General features: G+C 39.2%; 2 protein-coding genes across 6 annotated transcripts in view; one reads left to right on the forward strand and one right to left on the reverse strand.

The window, feature by feature from the left end:
* The window catches only part of DCP1B (decapping mRNA 1B), a 75080-nt gene extending 71026 nt beyond the window's left edge, over window positions 1-4054 (reverse strand). Inside the window, exon 1 of one of the 3 annotated variants that reach the window (XM_036758700.1) lies at window positions 3844-4054. Coding sequence is in view for 2 of the 3 variants with exons in the window: in XM_036758697.1 (XP_036614592.1) it covers window positions 3844-3993 (150 nt within the window). In the remaining variant the exon portion in view is untranslated. The remainder of the gene's footprint in view (window positions 1-3843) is intronic. The other 2 variants (XM_036758697.1, XM_036758698.1) reach the window with 2 other exon arrangements.
* The window catches only part of CACNA1C (calcium voltage-gated channel subunit alpha1 C), a 1048429-nt gene that overhangs the window by 39029 nt on the left and 988984 nt on the right, over window positions 1-20416 (forward strand). The gene's annotated exons all lie outside the window — the stretch shown is intronic.

Here is a 20416-nt window from a genome sequence, read left to right on the forward strand (position 1 = left end):
ACTTAAGTTTATAGATTGATTACTGGTTAAAATGATCTGATTGCCTCCCAACGTTCCATCCGTCCCCTTGCAGAGTACATACAACTATTCAGTCATCTAGTCATTCTGCTAAAAATAATTGGTTGTATCCATTATGTAACCAAGAGCTCTAAAGCAAGTAGAAAGACTAGATAGCTAACAGAATTAAGTTTAGAATGAGACCCTGTAAAATTCCATGTCAGAACTACAGTTCCCAGGCCAAAAATATTTTCCTCAGCTACAATATCTGCCTTTAGATATCTCATCACGGAAAAGCCAAAGCAAGATGTGTATATGTGGGGCAAATGAAGATTTTTAAAATTCATTTTCTTTAACTTTTTATGAATAAATTAACTTTTAAAAGTTGCTATAATCATTCAACAAGCATTTAAGTACTTCCTATGTGTAATGCAATATTAAGGGTTAAAAACTCTAATTAGAGAGTCAGGAAATGCAAAAGTTATGGTTCTTCTGGAAACATTCTCTTTATCATGTTGTTATACTGCATTATAAATATAACTGAGAATTTAGCTGGCTTGATGTATATTATATATATATCTATGTGTGTATAATGTGCATATATATGTGTGTATATATATGCATATATGTGTGTATATATATGCATATATATACACACACACACACATATACACATATATATATATGTGTGTGTATATATATATATATATATATATATATATATATGAAATGAGTAGGGCAGAACTATTTCAGTAGCAAAGATGGGTGACTTGCCAGGATTGGTCTAATTATTTTATCACTATATGCCTGTTTTTCCCCCCATGGAAAGGGGAAAATAACTAATTTGCATCACTCAGACTTTGAAAGTCTGACTTTCATATCAAGACTGATTTGAAGAGGTAACATGTTTAAAGTACTGTGGGGTACTTAGATAAAACATCTTTTGGAAATGCAAACAGCTGTTCTACTCAGGTTCAAAGGACACAAATCTGCAGAAGGTAAAATACTCTTAGTGAACTTTAGTGAACTATATGGCAAGAGGAAATATTTTGTTTCAAACAGAATTCTGTACCATCTAGGAACAGCTTAACTTTGTTTCAATGGGTAAATCTTTGATTTCATGTTAAAATATGGCACCAAATCTTTTTAACTGAACTTTATTATAAAGGCCAAATTGTGTTAACAGTTCAAAATAAAAATAATAAACTACAGAATAAATTTTTGTGTTGTTTTACAAACTATTGGGACTGATCAGACATCTAAGACTTTTTCACATAACTTTTAACTTATGTCAATAGTCACTGCAAGCTCAAATAATGAGACACAGGGACTAAATTATCCCTCTAAGCAACAAGGACTAGTCCTGACAGAAAATGATCAGAAGTGGGGCAAAAATCATCATGGTATACCATTCAATGCTGCACAGATATCTGTGTGATACAGGCTTTCTTAGTAATTGCCAGCAAATCTTGAACTAAATATCCTATTCCAGTCATGGCATTATCTTTTAAGGGGAAAGGTAGGAAATTCCATGTTTTTAACAATGCCCAAGCATTCATTTCCTTCTCTAATGGAACTTCATTCTTTGCTCATCCTTCCTACCCGATCCCTACTTCTCTTCTTGTTTAGTTAGGTCAGTCCTCATTTATTTTGATTACAGCAGTAACTGGCCTTCTGGGCATCCACCTGTCTCCCTACAAACTTTTCTTCTTTAACTCTCAAGTATTTTCTCTATATTTTTCCTAGTTTCATACTCAAAAGGTTCAAAGATTTCACAGTGGCAGAAGTTGGTAGAGTGGTGACAACTGTTATGAACTCCCATTGATCATCTGCTCAGATCATTTTACAGCTGAACTATTTTTTTCTTTTAGTTTCAAGAGTTTTAAATACTTTAAGAGAATGACCATTTGCTGTGTGAATTATGTATTATTTGAAGGCAACTTGTTCAAAAAGCAGAAAAAAATGCAACTTTATGTTTCAACTATGACATTATCTTAGTTATCTCATTCTGTCCTCCAACTGTCAGGAAATTTGTATCCACTCAAGGAATACTCGCACCCAAATCATTCAGTTCCAAAGTGAAAAGAATATAACTTATCTCATTTGGACTAACTAGCCTCATGTTAACACCTCTTCCACTTTAAACATCCACCTTTCTCTCAATACTTTAAAAGTCTTATTCTGTCTTTTCTTCCTACCTTCATTGTTTTACCTAGAAATACTTGTGGCATAATGCAAGGGCAATGACCTTAGAGTCAGTCTTAGATTATATACTGGAAGATGGGGGTGGAGGAATTTCACAGAACCTCAGAATGAGAAAGTACCTTAGATGCTACCTAGTCCATAACTATAATGGAAAAAAATCCCCTTTAAATCTTATCCACCAAATGCCCATCCGGCCTTTACATAAAAGACATCAAATCAGGGGGAATCAACTCCTTTCCATTACATATACAGAATCTCACTGCAATTTTGGATAGCTCTGTAGTTATACCTCCTCCATATTAAATTTGTGAGGTTCATTTTCCAATCCAAGTGGAAAACTTCACATTTATCCCTATTTGATTTCTTCTTATTAGATTCAGTCCTATGCTGTAGACCACCATTCTTTTTGAATCCTGACTCTCAACTAGTATATTTAATTCTCAGTTTTGTGTCATCTGCAAATTTGATAAGCATGTCATCTATGCCTTTATCCAAGTCAGTGATAAACAATTTAAAGCACAGAACCAAGGACAGATCCCTGGAGCACTTCATTAAAGACTTTCCAAGTTGACAACAAAACATTAGGCTATGCCTGGACCACATTTCTTCACCTTTTCCACAAGAGCATGAGATAGTGTGTAAAACATTTTACTAAATCTAAGTAACTACACATCTACAGAATTCCTCTAGTCTGGTAACCCAGTAAAAAATTTAACAAATTCCAGAAATATTTATTGAATACCTACTGTAAGCTTTAAAGTCCTTTCTGACTCAGACACCTACCACCTAGGATGATGCTGGGTCTTAGCTTCTTCATGTGTAAAAACGGATGATTAATACTTGTACTATCTGCTTCATCTGATCATTATCCCGTGTTTTGTTGAGGGTACGGAGGTTCAGAGCTTACGTGGCTTGCCAAAGGTCACACAGCTAATAAGTATTTCTCTTGTTGGAATCTGAACCCAGGTCTGGCTGACTTCAAGCTCTCTACCATGCTCTTTTCCCTGCTGATTCTGCCCATCCGCTTCCTTGCCGGCATCGCTCCCTAGCTTCACAGCATCAAACTTCCAGCAAATTTGATTTTTCCTGACCCCAGAAATAAAGATACAACCCCAGGCCCTGACTTCTCCCCCAATTTTAGCCTTTCCTTGCTTGTACTTTGGGGCTGGGATTTGGTCCAGTTCGTCTTTGTATCCCCAAAAGAGCTTATCACCGGGCTATGCCTTCAGCGGGCACTCAGTATTTTAAAAGTTGTTTAAAAAAAAATCCCCCTACCTGGCAGGGAGTGTTCACTCGGACTGAGGCTACTGAATGCTCTTTGCTTTCAATCAAACTCTTTCTAGGGGTCTCAAGCCCGGGTTCTGGTGCTGGGAGTGCTGGGTCCGCCCCCCTCCCTCCCCCACCCCCTTTGGGATGACCGCCCCTCCCCCACACTGTCCTGCCCACCCCGCCCCCGCCTCGCCCCGCCCTGGGGGTCGAGGTCGTCAGCTTGCTCCCTCCCCTCCACTGCCCCCGCCGGCCTCCGGCCTCCGGCCTCAGTCCCACAGAGGATTCCGGCCCAGGCCCGAGTCCTGGCCGCGCAGGCCCAGCCCCTCCCCCAGCCCGAGTCGGCCTCGGCCGCCCCGTCGCGGGCTCACGCACCCACTCGTTGGCCCGATGGCCGAAAGTGTACAGGGCCACCTGGCTGGCCACGTCCACTATGCGGTTGATATAGGGGTCGTGGCGCTGCAGGGCCGCCAAACTGATGTCCCGTCCCTTGCCCACTAGGCCACCAGCAGCTACCGCCGCCATCTTCCCTCCCTCCCGGACATCAACACGATGGACCGGACAGGCGCGGCCAATCGAGCGCCGAGAAGAGCGAACTTCGCAGCATTCTGAAAAGAGAGGAAACCAGGCCCCCGATAACACTGCTCCAGGGCAGGCGAAGCGAGCCGGGGGTCCTTCCCCCTCTTCAAGCATTCCCGCGGCAGACATCGCTAATCGACACCGGCTTATTTTCCTCTGGGGATTTTTGTAACCGTTGGCAACAACAGGTCTAGATTCGGCCACATCATTCATCCCTCCTTTAGCCTGGCCGTTCGGCTCCACACGTTCAGCGTTGTTTCCTACTTTCACTTTTAAAAGGCCTTTGCCAGGAGCTAGTTGGGATGCCAGCTACTAAGCCTCTTATGACTGTTTCAACTCATTTATTAGTGGCAACATAAAGAGCACTCTCTGTAGAAGTGGTCCAGACTTCAGATTATAGCCCACCTCTCAAATATATCTGACCTACATGTACAAATCTGGTTTCAGAATGAAAGCTTTTTCCTCTGATCACTTTCAAGGGAGGGTAATTTGTATCTTACATTCACCCACTCCACCACTTCTCATAAAAGACTAGTCCCTTATCCTATCACAAATCTTGCCCATCCAAGCTTCAGCCTCGGATCACTCCCACTATTGGCTCTTGCACGCATACTGCTGTATGAAGCTGAAGAAAATCACAAAACTTGAAACTATGTTGCCTGGGGCCACTACAAATATATGTTACATAACCTCAACAGGATCCTCACGGCTACTAGGCAATTCTTTTACATCTTCCTGATTAACAATTTACTGTCTCAGTCACTACCAGGGCTCTTCCAAACCTTTTCAGCCCTTCTTAAACCTCCCAAGACTTCTCCCTGAGCCCCACCCCTTAGCTAAGAAACTTGTCTTATATTTTACCAAAAAATTGAAGCCATTCACTGAGATTAGCTCCTTTTTCTCCCATCCTCCTATCAAATTACCCAGATGCCTTGTGCCATTCTCTCTGTCTCACATGATGAGGTGGCCCCTCTTCTTCTTCTTTCTTTTTTTAATTTAGCATTTTTCCCCAGTTACATGTAAAAACAATTTTAACATTCATTTTTAAAACTGAGTTCCAAATTCTCTCCCTTCCAACCTTCCCACTCCCACCCCCATTGAGAAGGCAAGCAATTGGATATAGGCTATACATGTATAGTCATGCAAAACACTTCCATCATGGTCATGTTGTGAAAGACTTATGGTATCTCCCTCCATCCTATTCCCCCTCCTGGTTATTCTGTTATCTCTCTCCTTTCACCTTGTTCTTCCTCAAAAGTGTTTTGCTTCTGATTACCCCTCCCCCATTCTGACCTCCCTTCTATCACCCCCCCCCCCTTTTCTTATCCCGTTCTCCCATGTTTTCCTGTAGGGTAAGATAGATTTCTAAACTCAATTGAGTGTGTATGATATTCCCTCTTTGAGCCAATTCTGACAAGAGTAAGATTTACTCACTCCCTCTCATCTCCCCCTCTTCCCTGTAAAAGCTTTTTCTTGCCTCTTTTTATGTGACTTAATTTACCCCATTCTACCTCTCCCTTTCTCTTTCTCCCAGTATATTACTCTATCACCCCTTAATTTTATTTTTGAGATATCATCCCTTCATATTCAACTCACACCTGTGCTCTCTATCTATATATACTCCTTCTTACTGTCCTAATAATGAGAAAGGTCTTATTAGTTACAAATATCATCTTCCTGTGTAGGAATGTAAGCAGTTTAAACTTAAGTCCCTTGTGATTTCTCTTTCTTGTTTACCTTTTCATACTTCTCTAGAGTCTTGTATTTGAAAGACAAATTTTCTATTCAGCTTTGGTCTTTTCATCAAGAATGCTGGAAAGTCCTCTGTCTTATTGAATGTCTACTTTTCCCCTAAAGGATTATACTCAGGTTTGCTGGGGAGGTGATTTTTGGTTGTTATTCTAGCTCCTCTGCCCTCCAGAGTATCATAGTCCAAGCCCTCCAATCCTTTCAAGTCGAAGCTACTAAATCTTGTATTATCTTGACTGTGGCTCCATGATACTTGAATTGTTTCTTTCTGGCTGCTTGCAATATTTTCTCCTTGATGTGAAAACTCTGAAATTTGGCTATAATATTCCTGCAAGTTTTCAATTTGGGATCTCTTTCAGGAGGGGATCGGTGGATTCTTTCAATTTCTATTTTACCTTCTAGAATATCAGGACAGTTTTCCTTGATATTTTGAAAGATGATGTCTAAGCTGTCAATTTTTAAATTCTCTCTCCTGAATCTATTTTCTATATCAGTTGGTTTTCCAATGAGACATTTCACATCATCTTCTATTTTTTCATTTTTTTTATTTTGTTTTCTTGTTTCTTGATTTCTCATAAAGTCATTAGCTTCCGCTTGCTCCATTCTAATTTTTAAGGAATTATTTTCTTCAGTGAGCTTTTGGACTTCCTTTTCCATTTGGCTAATTCTTCTTTTTAAGGCATTCTTCTCTTCATTGGCTTTTTGGACATCTTTTACCATTTGGCCTAGTTTGCTTTTTAAGGTATTATTTTCTTCAGTATTTTTTTTGGGGAGGGTCTCCTTTACCAAGCTGTTGACTCGTTTTTCAATGATTTTCTTGCATCAGTCTCATTTCTCTTCCCAATTTTTCCTCTACTTCTCTTACTTAATTTTTAAAACCCTTTTTGAGCTCTTCCATGACCTGAGACCAATTCGTATTTTTCTTGGAGGCTTTGTATGTAGGAGCTTTAACTTTGTTGTGTTCTTCTGAGTATGTGTTTTGATCTTCTTTGTCACCAAAGTAAGTTTCTATAATCAGAGTTTTTCCCGTTGTTGTAGAGATCTGCTTCCAGGGTGGAGGGCATACTGTCCCAAGCTTTAGGGGTTTTGTGCAGCTGTTTTCAGAGATACTTCTAGAGACCTGTAAGTTTTCAGTTCTTCCAAGATGGTATGCTGTAAGGAGAGGTGTTTACTCCTCTCCTGGCCTGTGCTCTGGTCTGTAAATAACCACAAGCACTCTGCCCTGGAACTGTGAGGAGGGTCACCCTCCCCCCCCCCCCCCCCCACTGCTGCTACAAGCTCTGCTATGCTAGTGGTCCTCCTCACCCTGGGACTGCCACCCAGGACTGCAACCTGGATCCAAGCACAGGCAAAGCAACAGAGTCCTGCCTCAGTGCTAGCAAAGAGGCCTCTGTAATCTTCTTCTAACCAGTTGTTAACTCCCTTGCCAACCGTGAGCTGAGAGCTCTGGAAGCAACCACTGCTGATTCAGCCACTCCCAAGGCCTTCTCCTGGTTTGCTGGGACTGGGGCTGTGCTGGTGCAGCCTACACTGGACTGCACTCCACTCTCACCCAGGTCTGACAGACCTTTCCTGTCGATCTTCCAGGATGTCTTGGGCTGGAAATTTGTTTTACTCTGTCTTTTCGTGGGTTCTGCTGCTCTAGAATTTATTTAGAGTCATTTTTTAAAAGATATTTGGAGACATTCGGGGGAGAGTTCAGGTGAGTCCCTGCCTTTACTCTGCCGTCTTGGCTCCACCTCAGCCCATCTTGTTACCAAGGTAAACTCCTTCTATATGCACAAGTGATCCCATTTCATCCCATCTCCTCCAGTACATTGCCCCCTCTATCATCCCTACTCTCTCACTTATCTTCAGTATCTCTCTGACTCCTGGCTGTTACCTTACTGTCTACAAACATGCCCATGCCTCCCCTATTCTCAAAAAACCTTTACTAATCTATCCCCACTAGCTATTGTCTCATATCTTTCCTCCCTTTTACGACTAAACTTGAGAAGGCAGTCAAGATGCCTCCTCTTCCTCTCCTATATCTCCTTAACTCTCTATAATCTGCTCTCTGATAACAACCACTCCACTGAAACTGCTCTTTCCAAAGAAACCAATGATTTCTCGGTTGCCAAATGCAATGACTGTTTCATTCTTCTTGACCTCTCTGCAGCCTTTGACACTGTTGATCACTCTCTTCTCCCTCATACTTTCTTCTAAAAGCTTTTTGACACTGCTCTCTCCTTTCTCCTACCATTCTGAGTGCCCCTTCCCTGTCTCCTTTGCTGGATCTTCATCCAAGTCTTACCTGCCAACTGTGGGAATACCATGGATTTCTGTTTTAGGTCCTCTTCTCTTCTACTTTTATACTTTTTCACCCAGTGATCAGCTTCCATGGTTCAATCATCATCTCTACTCTCAAATCTACTTATCCTGCCCTGACCTCTCTGCTGACCTCCAATCTTACATCTCCAAATACCTATTAGATGTCTTGAACTAGATGTCCTGTAGACATCTTAAACTCAATATATTCAAACTGAACTCATTATCTTTCCCCAAACCCTCTCCCCTTCCAAACTTTTCTATTACTATTGAGGGTACCACCAATCCTCTCAGTGCCCCAGGCTTGCAATCTAGGCATCATCCTTGATTCCTCAGTATCTCTTATCACCCCATCCCACCCCCATATCTGATCTGTTCACAAGGCCTATCAATTTCACCTTTTGCAGCATCTCTCAAATATTCTTCCTTCTCTCCTCTGGTATGGCTACCACCCTGGTGCAGGCCTTCATCCCTTCACACCTGGGCTATTGCAATAGCCTGCTGGTGGGTCTCCCTGCTACAAATCCCTCTCCACTCCAGTTTGCCTTTCACTCAGTTATCAAAGTGATCTTACTAAAGTTCAGGCCTGACAATGTCACCCCCTTATTCAATCAGCTCCAGTGGCTCCCTATGCCCTTCCAGGATCAAATTGAAATTATTGTTTGGCGTTCAAAGTCTTTCAAGACCTGTCCCTCCCCCCACCCCCTCACCTTTCCAGGGTTCTTATACCTTATGATTCACCATTTACTCAATTTCGTGACACTAGATCCATTACTGTTCCTCAAACAGGTTACTCCATCTCTCAGCTCTGGGCATTTTCACTGGCTATCCCCCTGCCTGGAATGTTATCCCTCTTCATCTCTGCCATTTGTCTTCTCTGACTTCCTTCAAGTCCCACCTATAATACCATCTTTGTGAGAATAATTTTGATGCCCCTACTCATTTGGATCAGTATTTACTCAGTTCATTGTGATTTATGGGTATCAATGATTGTTCATAAGTAAAACAAATAGGATAGAATTAAGTTTAATTGTTAGAATAAGAATCATATAGATTGGAATTAACCCACCACATGTGTCTGATGATATCCATGTATTGATTATTATGCTGCTTTTAAATGACTTGTAAGATACTTGCATTTTATACTTTGTTTATTATTTAAGGTCTGTATTAACCTGTGTTGGGGATAGAGATAGAGACTTGTTTACCCACCTACACACACACACACACACACACACACACACACACACACACACTCCTATGAATGTGCTCTGAGAGCTGCTGTGTCCCAGAAAACCAATTTCCCCTTTTATTTTCTTCTTTTGCACCTAATGTTCATAAGAGGCCTATGGAAAGTCCCAGAGCCTATTGCCCAGTCACTGACTAAACACTGAAATTTGAAGGACATGTCCCTTTGGAAGTTCCACCTTCCCCACCCCCCCTTGACCAATCATGTGGGTCTCCCCCTTCTAGAACTGACCAAAGAACTGTACTGCCTCATTCTATTTTTTGATACTCCCTCAATCACTATAAAGGAAATTTTCCCTCAAGCGGAGGGGTCCTAGACTACAGAGACACCACTAGGGTCCCTAATAAATTGATAGGTGCTTTGAGTCTGCCTCAGTTTTCCCTTATTGCAGATTGGATTTTTTGTGAGCCACATCTACAGAAAACCTTCCCAAACTCTCTTAATTCTAGTGCTTTCCTTCTGTTCGGGATTTCCTATTTATCCTTTATGTCATTTGTTTATAATTGTTTGTATGTTGCCTCCCGCCCCCCCCCCCCCCCCCCCCCCCCCGTTAGATTGTGAGCTCTTTGAAGGCAAAAACTGTCTTTTGCCTTTTTTTATTTCCCTCTTGCAAAGTACTATACTGGGCACACAATAGGTGCTTCATAATGTTTATTTTCTGACTGACTGAGATAGAGGGCAGAGTCACTTTCTTTTTAAGGTTCACTGAGACCGTGCCTCTTTCTGCTCGCTGGCAGATTGTTTTGTCATTGCCAAGTACAATTCCTTCAGTGCCGAGTTTTGTTCTAGAAGTTGCCAGGGAAACTCCCTGTGCATTCCATGGGATAACCCCTACAAGCTCATTACCATGCATGCTCCCTGAAGTGTATCTCCCCTTCAATTCTTTCCCCTAGTTAAATAGACTGAAGTGTGTTTAGCACATTTGTCCTTATCTCCAATTCTGGAAAGTTCTCTGGGGTCCTAGGGAGGTTCAAGTGTTGTCTTTTCAAGTTCTTCCCACAGTTCCCCTCGCTAAAGAGTCTCAACAAAGTCCATTTAGCACGGTTCTTAATGGCCTCCTAAATGTCATGTAAAGAGTCCCAAACAATTCCATTCAGCATAGTTCTTAGACAATCCCAAAATATCTGTATGGAGGTACCAAGTTTACCATAGCTGGTAGGTTTGTAGGTTGTAATTACCCCAGACACAAAGCTATACAAATTCAATAAACATCATTTTACAAAATTCTTATAGATTACTACCAGCTTAGTATGTATAAGGGCCTGTCCCAACACAATCAAATAGAAAAACAATTCAAATAAAAAACCACTAACAAAAGTGAAAAATAGAGAAAAGGAAAAAAAAAATAAACCCAAGGTTCCCCTCTCAGAGAGAAACTCAAATCCCAAATGAGCCTTCAGAATATGTAGAGCTTTCTTCCTCAGAAGGAATTAGGGACCTGTGATGGACTCAATCAGTCAACAAGCATTTATTAAGAACCTTTCTGCTAAACACAGTGCTAACCACAGAGAATACAAATATAAGCAGAACACCCTCAAGGAGCTTACATTCTAATGCTAATGGAGATTCTGATTCTAATGGGAAGACAACACATAAAAAGGAAGCTGAAAAGTAGTAAACAAAGTCCTGCATGCTTAGTGGAGAAGAATGAGGTATTCAATCCTCACCTTCAGGTGAAGAACCAAATTGTCCTGAGTGAAAATTCCTCTGGGTCCCTCCTGCAATACACAGCATACCTAAAATTTCTCCAGAGAACCTCGCAACACATTGGATAATTCAATTGGACACCTGGATAAAAAAATTTCCTCTAGTCCCTTGAACACATAAGACAACTAAAATTTCCCCAGTGGACCCTTTCCCATTCTTAGGATAATCTAAAGGGAGTGCCAAAATCACACTACTATAAAGAAGTGGGCCTAGTTCAAAAAATACTCAAACAAAAATAGATGAACTAAGAATATCCCACATAGAATAATTTAAAAAGTGATTAATCACTGGAGATTGATTGGAATCAGCCTCTTAGATCCTAAATAAAGTCCTCCAAGTGAAATAATATGAGCCATTGTTGCATCTGGGCCCAAAGGGAAGAAGGACACTCACTTTCTCCACCAAGGACCCCCTTTCAGCTCTGAACCCTTGCATGCAGACAGGGTTCAATTTTGGGGGAGCCTGGTTTCTACAAAGAGGTGCCAAGTTATTTTTTCTCATACTTTCTGGCTTTCTACTCCCCCACACCGGAGCCCTAAGAAAAACTATTTAAATCTTAGTTTTTTACATGCTTAGGGTCTTGCCAAGAGGAGGGGAGGCTCACCTAAACACATATGTGCTTTAGCAGCCATATGTTCACAATTTGCCATTTCTGCCAGGCTGGAGGAGCAGCAGTTCTTCCTTAGGCATACATGGGAAATGAAAGAAGGGAAAGTTACTTGACCCATATCAAACTGAAGGAAAAGAAATCACCTCTTGTTAAGTTCTACTGAGTCAGTGGTTCTTCTCTGGAAGTTACCAGGAGAATTAGCTCATGCTCCACGGAGTGCATAGGTCTCCACTGTACAGATGCATAGTGCAAATATTCTTATCTTCAGTCCACTCTAGGAGTACTTGGGTTTGCTTGCTTTAGTAGTTAATACTGTCTTCAGTGAAACATTTCCAGCAGATGGAGTATTGGTATTTCTGATAAATTGTACCTGCTTGTGGTACCCAAACTTCAAAGCGCATCACTCACTTAGCTATTTTTACTGCCAAGCTGATCTTCATAATGGGCCAGCATACCACCATAGGCCATGTTTTCTCTTTCTCAGAGTCACAGAGGCAGTTCTGTGTGGCACTAACCCAAACAGTGATATTCCCAGAGCTCAATTGGTTAGAATTTCAAAGATTTTGCTAGGACTTCACAGCTAATGTAGACATGTCAGGACACACAGAGACCCTGAAGTTCATCACCTTGGCTCATATTCCCTTACTTTGCTATGTCTCTCTCCTTGTACAATATGGATGATGGGTTGAGTGTTGGGGGAATTATTTTAATTATTATTGTTATTAGTATTACTAATTAGTAATTAGTATTACTATTACTACAATTTAAAAAAATATCATTGTACCTGGCAGATAGTGGGACTTAAAGGTTTATTAGTGGATTCATTGCCATATTATGAGAATAATCTACATATATATTGAAAGTATGTTTGATAGTTGTATTAACAGGGAGCAAGCAGGCTTTTGATAATCGATTTTCTATATTGAACTTTATTCTCCTACACGTGACTCAAAGCTTAGCACATTGCTTGGTATATAGTAAATGCTTAATAAATGCTTGTTGATTTAATTTGACTTGAAAGATATAGAGAATCAGGATCCCAAAGGGTTAATTGTTTGTTGACTATAAAAAAGCATTTGATGCAGTAGTGCAAAATGCTACTTTTACCAATGAAGAGTAGTACCTTCTCTGCAATTTAAAGTCTTAGAAAGGTGCTGAGGGTCCTGAAAAGTTGTGGCTTGCCCAGGATCACACTGTCAGTATGTGTCAGAGGTACAACTTAAACCCAAGTCTTCCTGATTCTCAGGCCAATCTTGTATTCTTTAGACTAAGGATATGTCATAACTGTTCAAGATTCCTTAAAAGTTTTCATAACAGAAGATCATCTGTTTAATAGCCTTCTGATCATTAGCAGTAGAAGAAGCATAAAACAGGGTGACATGTGCTTGCCAGAGGTATTTGCCATTGTCATAAAGGAAACTGACCACAGAATTTGAGAAAAAGAGGGATTCACTATAGATAATGAGGGCCCCTTGATGCTTCTGCTTGTGTGTGGCATTATGTTCATTTCATCACTCTCAGGAACACAGTCAATCCTCATGGATGAAATCTATAACCACTGAAAAGAATTTAGCCTAACAATCTACACAGAAGCAATCAAGTGGATGAAGAATGGCTATTGTCCAGAATAATAAATGTGGATCCTTGACACCCTTCTCTCCTTTTCCTCCTTTCCCGTTGGGTAAAATGTATTTCTGTTGGGGTGTGTGTGTGTGTGTGTGTATGTGTATGTGTATTCTTATCTCCTTTGATGAGTTCAAATGAGATTGAGGTTCAAGTGTCAGCTACTTCCCACTGCCTTGTTTGTACAGATGTCTACTTGCACACCCTGATTATATGACATAATGTTCTCTAAGCTTCCTTCTTTCCCTTCCCCCAATTATATATTCCTCTTCCCCTCTCTTTCCACTCTTTTAGGATCATCAAGACATAACAAAACCATTTCTAGGTCTTCTGTCTAATTAAATTTCCTCTATGATCCCTGACAATGATAGGACTCAGAGAGAACATATGTATTATCTCCATATATTAGAATATAAGCAATTTGTTGTTGTTTAGTCATTTCTGACTCTTTGTGTCCCCATTTATAGTTTTCTTGGCAAAGATACTGGAGTGGTTTGCCATTTCCTTCTTCAGCTCCTTTTACAGATGAGGAAACTGAGGCAAACAGGGTTAAATGACTTGACCAGGGTTGCACAGCTAGTAAATGTCTGAGGTTGGATTTGAACTCAGGTCTTCGTGACACCAGGGCTGGCACTCATACCTAGCTGCGCTAAGAATAAAACAATAATTTTTTTAAAAGTCGATTTATCCTTGTTTAATTCCTTATGATTGTTCACATTTATCTTTTTATGATTCTCTTATGTTTGAACTTTAAAGTATTTGCATAGCTTTAGTCTTTTCATCAGGAATTTTTGGTGGTCCTTTATTTCATTTTTTCTCTTAAAGGAATATACTCAAGTTTACTGGATAAATCCTTTGCTCTCTGGATTATTGAATTCTGAGATCTCCACTACATTAGAGGGGTTGATAATTTGGGCATGACACTGACTATGAATCCTAGCTACCTGGATTCTTTCTTTCTGGCTTCTTGCAGTATTTTTCCTTTGATCTAGAAGATCTGGATTTTGGTTATGATATTCCTAGGAGTTTTCACTGTTGGGTTGCTTTCAGGAAGTGGCTAGGAAATTCTTTCTGTTTTCTACTTTGCCTTCTTGTTCTAAAAGATCTGGACAGTTACTTTTAAGATTTCTTAAAATGGGTTGTCTAGACTGTTTTTTTGTCATAGTTTTCATGTAGTACAATGATTCTTAATTTTTTTCTCCTTTATCTCTTTTTCTGGTCAGTTATTTTTGCTATTCTACATTACATTTTCTCCTTTTTTTAGTCTTTTGACTTTGTTTTAATAATTCTTTATATCTCATGGAGTTATTGACTTCTATTTGGCCTATTCTAAATTTCAGGAAATTTGCTGGACAGCTAAGATTTTGTTACATCTCTAGCCAAGCTGCTAATTTCAATCCCAATTATTTCTTCTATTTCTCTAATTTCTTTTCCACTTTTTTCCTCTAGTACTCTCATTTCATTTATAAAAAACATTTTGTTTTCTTTCTTAAGCTCTTGCTTCATCTCTTCCAGGAATTCTAGCTAAATTTGTGCCCAATCTGCATTTTTCTTTGAGATTTTGCTTGTAGATGTTTTAAAGTCATTCTTTTCTTCTGACTTTGGGTCTTGAGTGTCCCTATCAACATATCAGCTTTATTTATGGTGAGATTCTTTTTGTTTCTTTCTCATTCTTCTAGCCCAACTTCTGACTTCAAACAGACAATGGTAGGGCTAATACTTTCCATGCACTTCTGAAGAGCTGGTCCTGTTGCTGTTTTCTTGGGGTAATGATTGTTGCAGTATTTAAGGCTTTTAGAGACTACTCATGCTGGGGGCTTGCAAACTTTCAGTGTTCTCAAAGTGTTTTCCTATCCCAAGCAGTCTTAGCTCTGAAAGTTCTTGGGTCTAGGTCTGAGTAACAGTAGACTACTGCTGGACTCAGCCACCATCAGCTAGTTGGGAACCCTACCATTCTTGTTCAGAGTGATAGAATTGCAAGCTTACCTTTAGTCTGGGATTCCTGCTCTGGTTATTCTTCTTCAAGCTTCAGAATGGGTTAGAAGCAGGAACTGAGGCACCAGACTGTTCCTGGGGTATGAACCATCCTGCTGCGACTTGTTTCTGAACTCGTTCCTTGTTACATACACAACTTAAGGCTTGCCACCACTTCTTATTTATTTATCTATCTACCTACCTATTTATTTGTTTATTCATTCATTTATTTATCTACCTATCCATTCATTAATTCATTTGTTTATTCATTAATTTATTTGATTATTTATTTTTAGAGTTGTTTAGATTTGCATTTCTCTAATCAATAGTGATTTAGAGTGTTTTTTATATGACTGTAGATAGCTTTCATTTCTTCTTCTGAAAACTGCCTGTTCATATCCTTTGACCATTTATCAATTGGGGAATGAGTTGTATTCTTATAGATTTGATTCAGTTCTCTATATATTTTAGAAATATGGCCTTTACCAGAGACACTAGTTATAAAAATTCTTTCCTGGGTTTCTGCTTCCCTCCTAATCTTGGTTGCATTGGCTTTGTTTCTGCAAAACCTTTTCAATTTAACATAATCAAAATAATCCATTTTGCATTTCATAATGCTCTCTGTCTCTTGTCTGGTCATAAATTATTTTGTTCTCCATAAATCTGAAGGTAAACTATTCCTTGCAATCCCAGTTTGCTTATATTATCAGCCTTTGTATCTAAATCATATACCCATTTTGACTTTATTTTAGAATACTGTGTAAGGTGTTGGTTTATGCCTAGTTTCTGCCATGCTATTTTCCAGTTTTCCCAGCAGTTTTTGTGAAATAGTGAGTTCTTATTCCAGAAGCTGGAGTCTTTGGGTTTATCAAACAATAGATTACTACAGTCTTGTGTACCCAACCTATTCCACTGATCCACCACTCTGTTTCTTATCCAGTACCAAGTAGTTTGGATGATTGCTGCTTTAGAACACTATTTAAGATCTGGTATGGCTAGGCCACCTTCCCTAGCATTTCTTTTCATTAATTTCCTTGATATTCTGGACCTTTTGTTCTTCCAGGTGAATTTTGTTATTATTTTTTCTAGCTCTATAAAATATTTTTGGTAGTTTGATTGGTATGGCACTGAATAAGTAAATTAATTTAGGTAGAATTGTCATTTTTATTATATTAGCTTGGCCTACCCATGAGCAACTGATAGTTTTCCACTTATTTAGATCTGACTTTATTTCTGTGAAAAGTGTTTTGTAATTGTGTTGACATAGTTCCTGGGTTTGTTTTCCTGTCACCACTTCTTACCCAAGAACTCCGTCACTTGGCACAGGTCATCTTCTCAGTCTATCCTGGCTCTGTGACCTAGAACTGAGTAGTGGGTAGCAAAGCTGCCATGTGGCACCTGTTCCCTCACCCTGCACTTGATGCCCTATTTGGGTCTGGGACCACATATTATCCTGATGCACAGCCTTTTCTGGTGCTAGAGTACTGTGTACAGTGCTCTCTTAGCAGCTGGGAGATCAGTATAGGTCTTACATAGGATACAACTATGCTATAAGTTCTATGAGGCAGAAGCTAGGAGGGAGTGTATTCAAGGCACAGGAAACAGCCAATCTAAATATATGGAGATAGGAAGTATAATGTCTTATATAAGGGACTTAAAGCTGGAATGTAAAGGGGTAAAAGATACTATTGCACAATGAATCTGAGAAGTTCATCTGGAGCCAGATTGTGAATGGGTAAAGTGCAAAGCAGAGGAGTTTTTATTTTATCCTGAAGAGCTGATAGGGCATCATAGAAGATTCTTGAGACAGGGATTACATAGTCAGATAGACCTGTACTTTGGGAATATCACTTTTACAGATGTCTGGAGGGTGAATTAGAGAAGAGAAAGGCTAGAGGAAGGCAGAACAAGTAAGAGGCTGTTACAGTAGTTAGGTGAGAAGGAGTAACGGCTTGAACTAGAGTGGTGGCCATCTGAGTGAAGAAAAGGGGGCAAATATCCAAAAGATACTGTAGGGGAAGAATTAATATGTATTGGCAACTGCTTGGATATGTGGGATGGGGGAAAATGGAGAATGGAAGATGATTCCAAGATTGTAAATAGGAGTGATGAGAGGATAACGAGGAGAAAGCAATGGTTTTTTTTTTCCCAGCGTGAACAAATCACCCTTTATCGCACTAAAAGTTCCCAAACATGCGTCATGGTTTAAGCCTGAAGATGCTCAGGATGTCTTCATGCTATTCTATGATGCAACCCCGATGTGAATATAGTTCTTTAATCTAATGTCTTTTCTTTTATACATGTATAAGAATGGGAGACTATTCAAAGACAATAAGTATTGCATTCCCCCTCAATAAAGTTGTTTAGTTTCAAGAGATAAGAGAATTGGGATCTTGATGAGAAAGCAATAGGATAGATTTGAAGGGTGACTTTCTCTTAGCGGGGAAAAAGGCAGAGCTGGAATTTTGGAGGAACAGTGACCAGTCCTATAGAACATGGCTTGTTGTTGATTTCCTTTAGATCAATGGTACTCTTGAGGGTAAAGTTTTGCAGAATGGCGACCAGCAATGTAAACAATTCTACCATATCCAGGCCCTCTCCTAAACAGGCCCATTTTCCTTTTCATGCTTCTCTTGATTCTTGTATTTGAAAGTCACATTTTCTATTCAGTTCTGGTCTCTTTTCATTGAGAAAGCTTGAAAGGCCTCTATTTTATTTAAAATCCATATTTTGCCTTGGAGCATGAATCTCAGTTTTGCTGGGTAGGTGATTCTTGGTTTTAATCCTAGCTCCTTTGACCTCCAGAATATCATATACCAAGCCCTTTGATCCCTTAATGTAGAAGCTGCTAGATCTTGTGTAATCCTGATTGTGTTTCCACAATATTCAAAATGTTTCTTTCTGACTGCTTGCAGTATTTTAGGAGAAAGCAATGTTACAAAAACTCAGGAAAGAGAGTGTATCTCGGAAGAAGTTATGGTCAATAGAATCAAAAGTGGCAGAGAGATCAGGAAGAATGAGAACTGAGAAGAGGCAATTCATTAGTTTTGGCAATTGAAGACATCATTGGTAACATTAGAGAGAACAATTTCAGTTGAATAATGAAGTTAGAAGACAGGTTTATAGAAATTAAGAAGAAGTAATGAAAGGAAATGTAGGCAATGAGTGTAGATAGCTTTTTCTAGGAGTTTGTGAAATGTTTTTAAACTGGTGGAAACTTGATCAATCATTTTTGTATGGAACAGTAAAGGAGCCAAGAGACAGAGAGAAACTGAAAATTGGAGACAGACACAGAGAGACAGAGACAGGGAGAGAAAGGATAATTGTTAGGATAATCTGGAGGAGAAAGGAAGAATGGGTTCAAGGGTATAAGCTGTGGAATTGTTGAGAAGTGCCTTTTTATCAGAGATTGGAGTAAAGAGGAGAATGGGAAAGGGAGATGATGCTAAGGGATTTTGAGACGTAGAAAAGGGGAGAAGAGGGACTTTATTGCAAATTGCTTCTGTTTTCTCAGTGAAGTCTAGGGTGTGGTGAAATGGAAAAGGAGAAGGTAGAGTGGTAGGCTTGACAAAAGAAGCAAACGTTTGGAACACCCTTTGTGGGGAGTATGATAAACAACTGGGGAAGAATAAAGAGATTGCCTTACTGTAAGAAATCAGTTAGTTTATTTGAGGGAGGAGGTGTATATCCAGACCTGTGATTTCCCAGGGAGGAAACTCCCTCTACCCAATGCAGTTCAGCACCTGTTCTACAATCATCGAGATTAGAAAATTATAAATTTATAGTGGACCTGGTTAGTCATCATAGTTATGTGGCTTCCTACAGCATTATTCAATTGCATATATGTAGGAACAGAGAAGACAAATGGTAGGGGAATCCACCTCTGGGATTTGGAAAGGGATGAGCGATGGTAAGATAGGGAGGCAAGGGATTTGACCTTAGAGTATAGTGTATAATGGAATAAGTTATTAATAGGATCAAAATTGGGAAGGGAGGAAAGTCAAGCATCATCAGAGCTGAATTACCTGGGAAATAATGAGGGATGAAAGGATTTGAAATCAAGGTGAGCATGAAAAATAGGTTTGGAAGGAGTGAAGCATCCGAGGAGAGGCAACAGGTTATGAGGGAAAGAGGCTAGGGAAAGCATGAGATGTTAGGATGTAGGGGACATCTATTCTAACCCTCTCATTTTACAAATGAGGAAACTAGATGATGGTTTACACGGAGGACATTTATTCTCCTGAACCTGTAGGTTACTCTTCACAATGAGTATTGCATTTTGTTGAAAATTTTTCTTGCATCTGCTGATGGATTCATGTGTTTTTTCCCTAGCTATTGTTATTTATGTGCTTAGGTATGCTAATTGTTTTGAAATGTTGAACAATCTGTTAATTCCTGTTACAAATCCAATTTGATCATAATGAATAATTTTATAGTATATTGCTGTGGTAGGCTAAATGTATTTAAAATGTTTTCTCTTAGAAATTTAAGTTTTTTTTCCCCCAAGTTGGCTAATGATTTATTGATTTTGCCAGTCTTGGAAAAAAAGTCTTTATTTTATCACTTCAATAGTCTTTTAATTTTCAATTTTTATTATTTCTACCCTGAATTTAAAAAGTCTTCTTTTGTATTTGTTTTGATATTGTTAATGTGTTGATTTTCTAAGTTTTAAAAATATAACAATCTTCTCTTTTCCTTTTATGTCAATATTTTAAAAATATTCATTTTTCCCTGAGTACTGCTTTAGGTACATCACCAAAATTTTGATACTTTGACTCAGAATTATTCTCTTCAGGATAATTATTGTTTCTCTTATTTGTTCTTTGTTCATTTATCAGGATGTTGTTACTAAATCTCCATTTAGGTTTGCATTTTTTTTCCTTAATGCCTTCATTAATTATTATTTTTACTAGGCTATAGTACTAAAATATATTTATTTCTTTTTTTATATTTCTTTATGCTTTGGCACATTATCAACTTGGTAATGTTGGAAATACATATCTATATATCTTTATATTCCCACACAATAATCATCAAAGCTTTTAATTTTATTTTTCCTATACTCTTTTCAGCTACACATTTTCTTCTATATTTACCCCACTCTAAGAGAGGAATATGAATGCTTCTTAAAGTTATTGTGCTTATATCTC

Source organism: Trichosurus vulpecula, chromosome 5 (genome assembly GCF_011100635.1).
Source record: "Trichosurus vulpecula isolate mTriVul1 chromosome 5, mTriVul1.pri, whole genome shotgun sequence".
Classification (NCBI taxonomy): Eukaryota; Metazoa; Chordata; class Mammalia; order Diprotodontia; family Phalangeridae; genus Trichosurus; species Trichosurus vulpecula.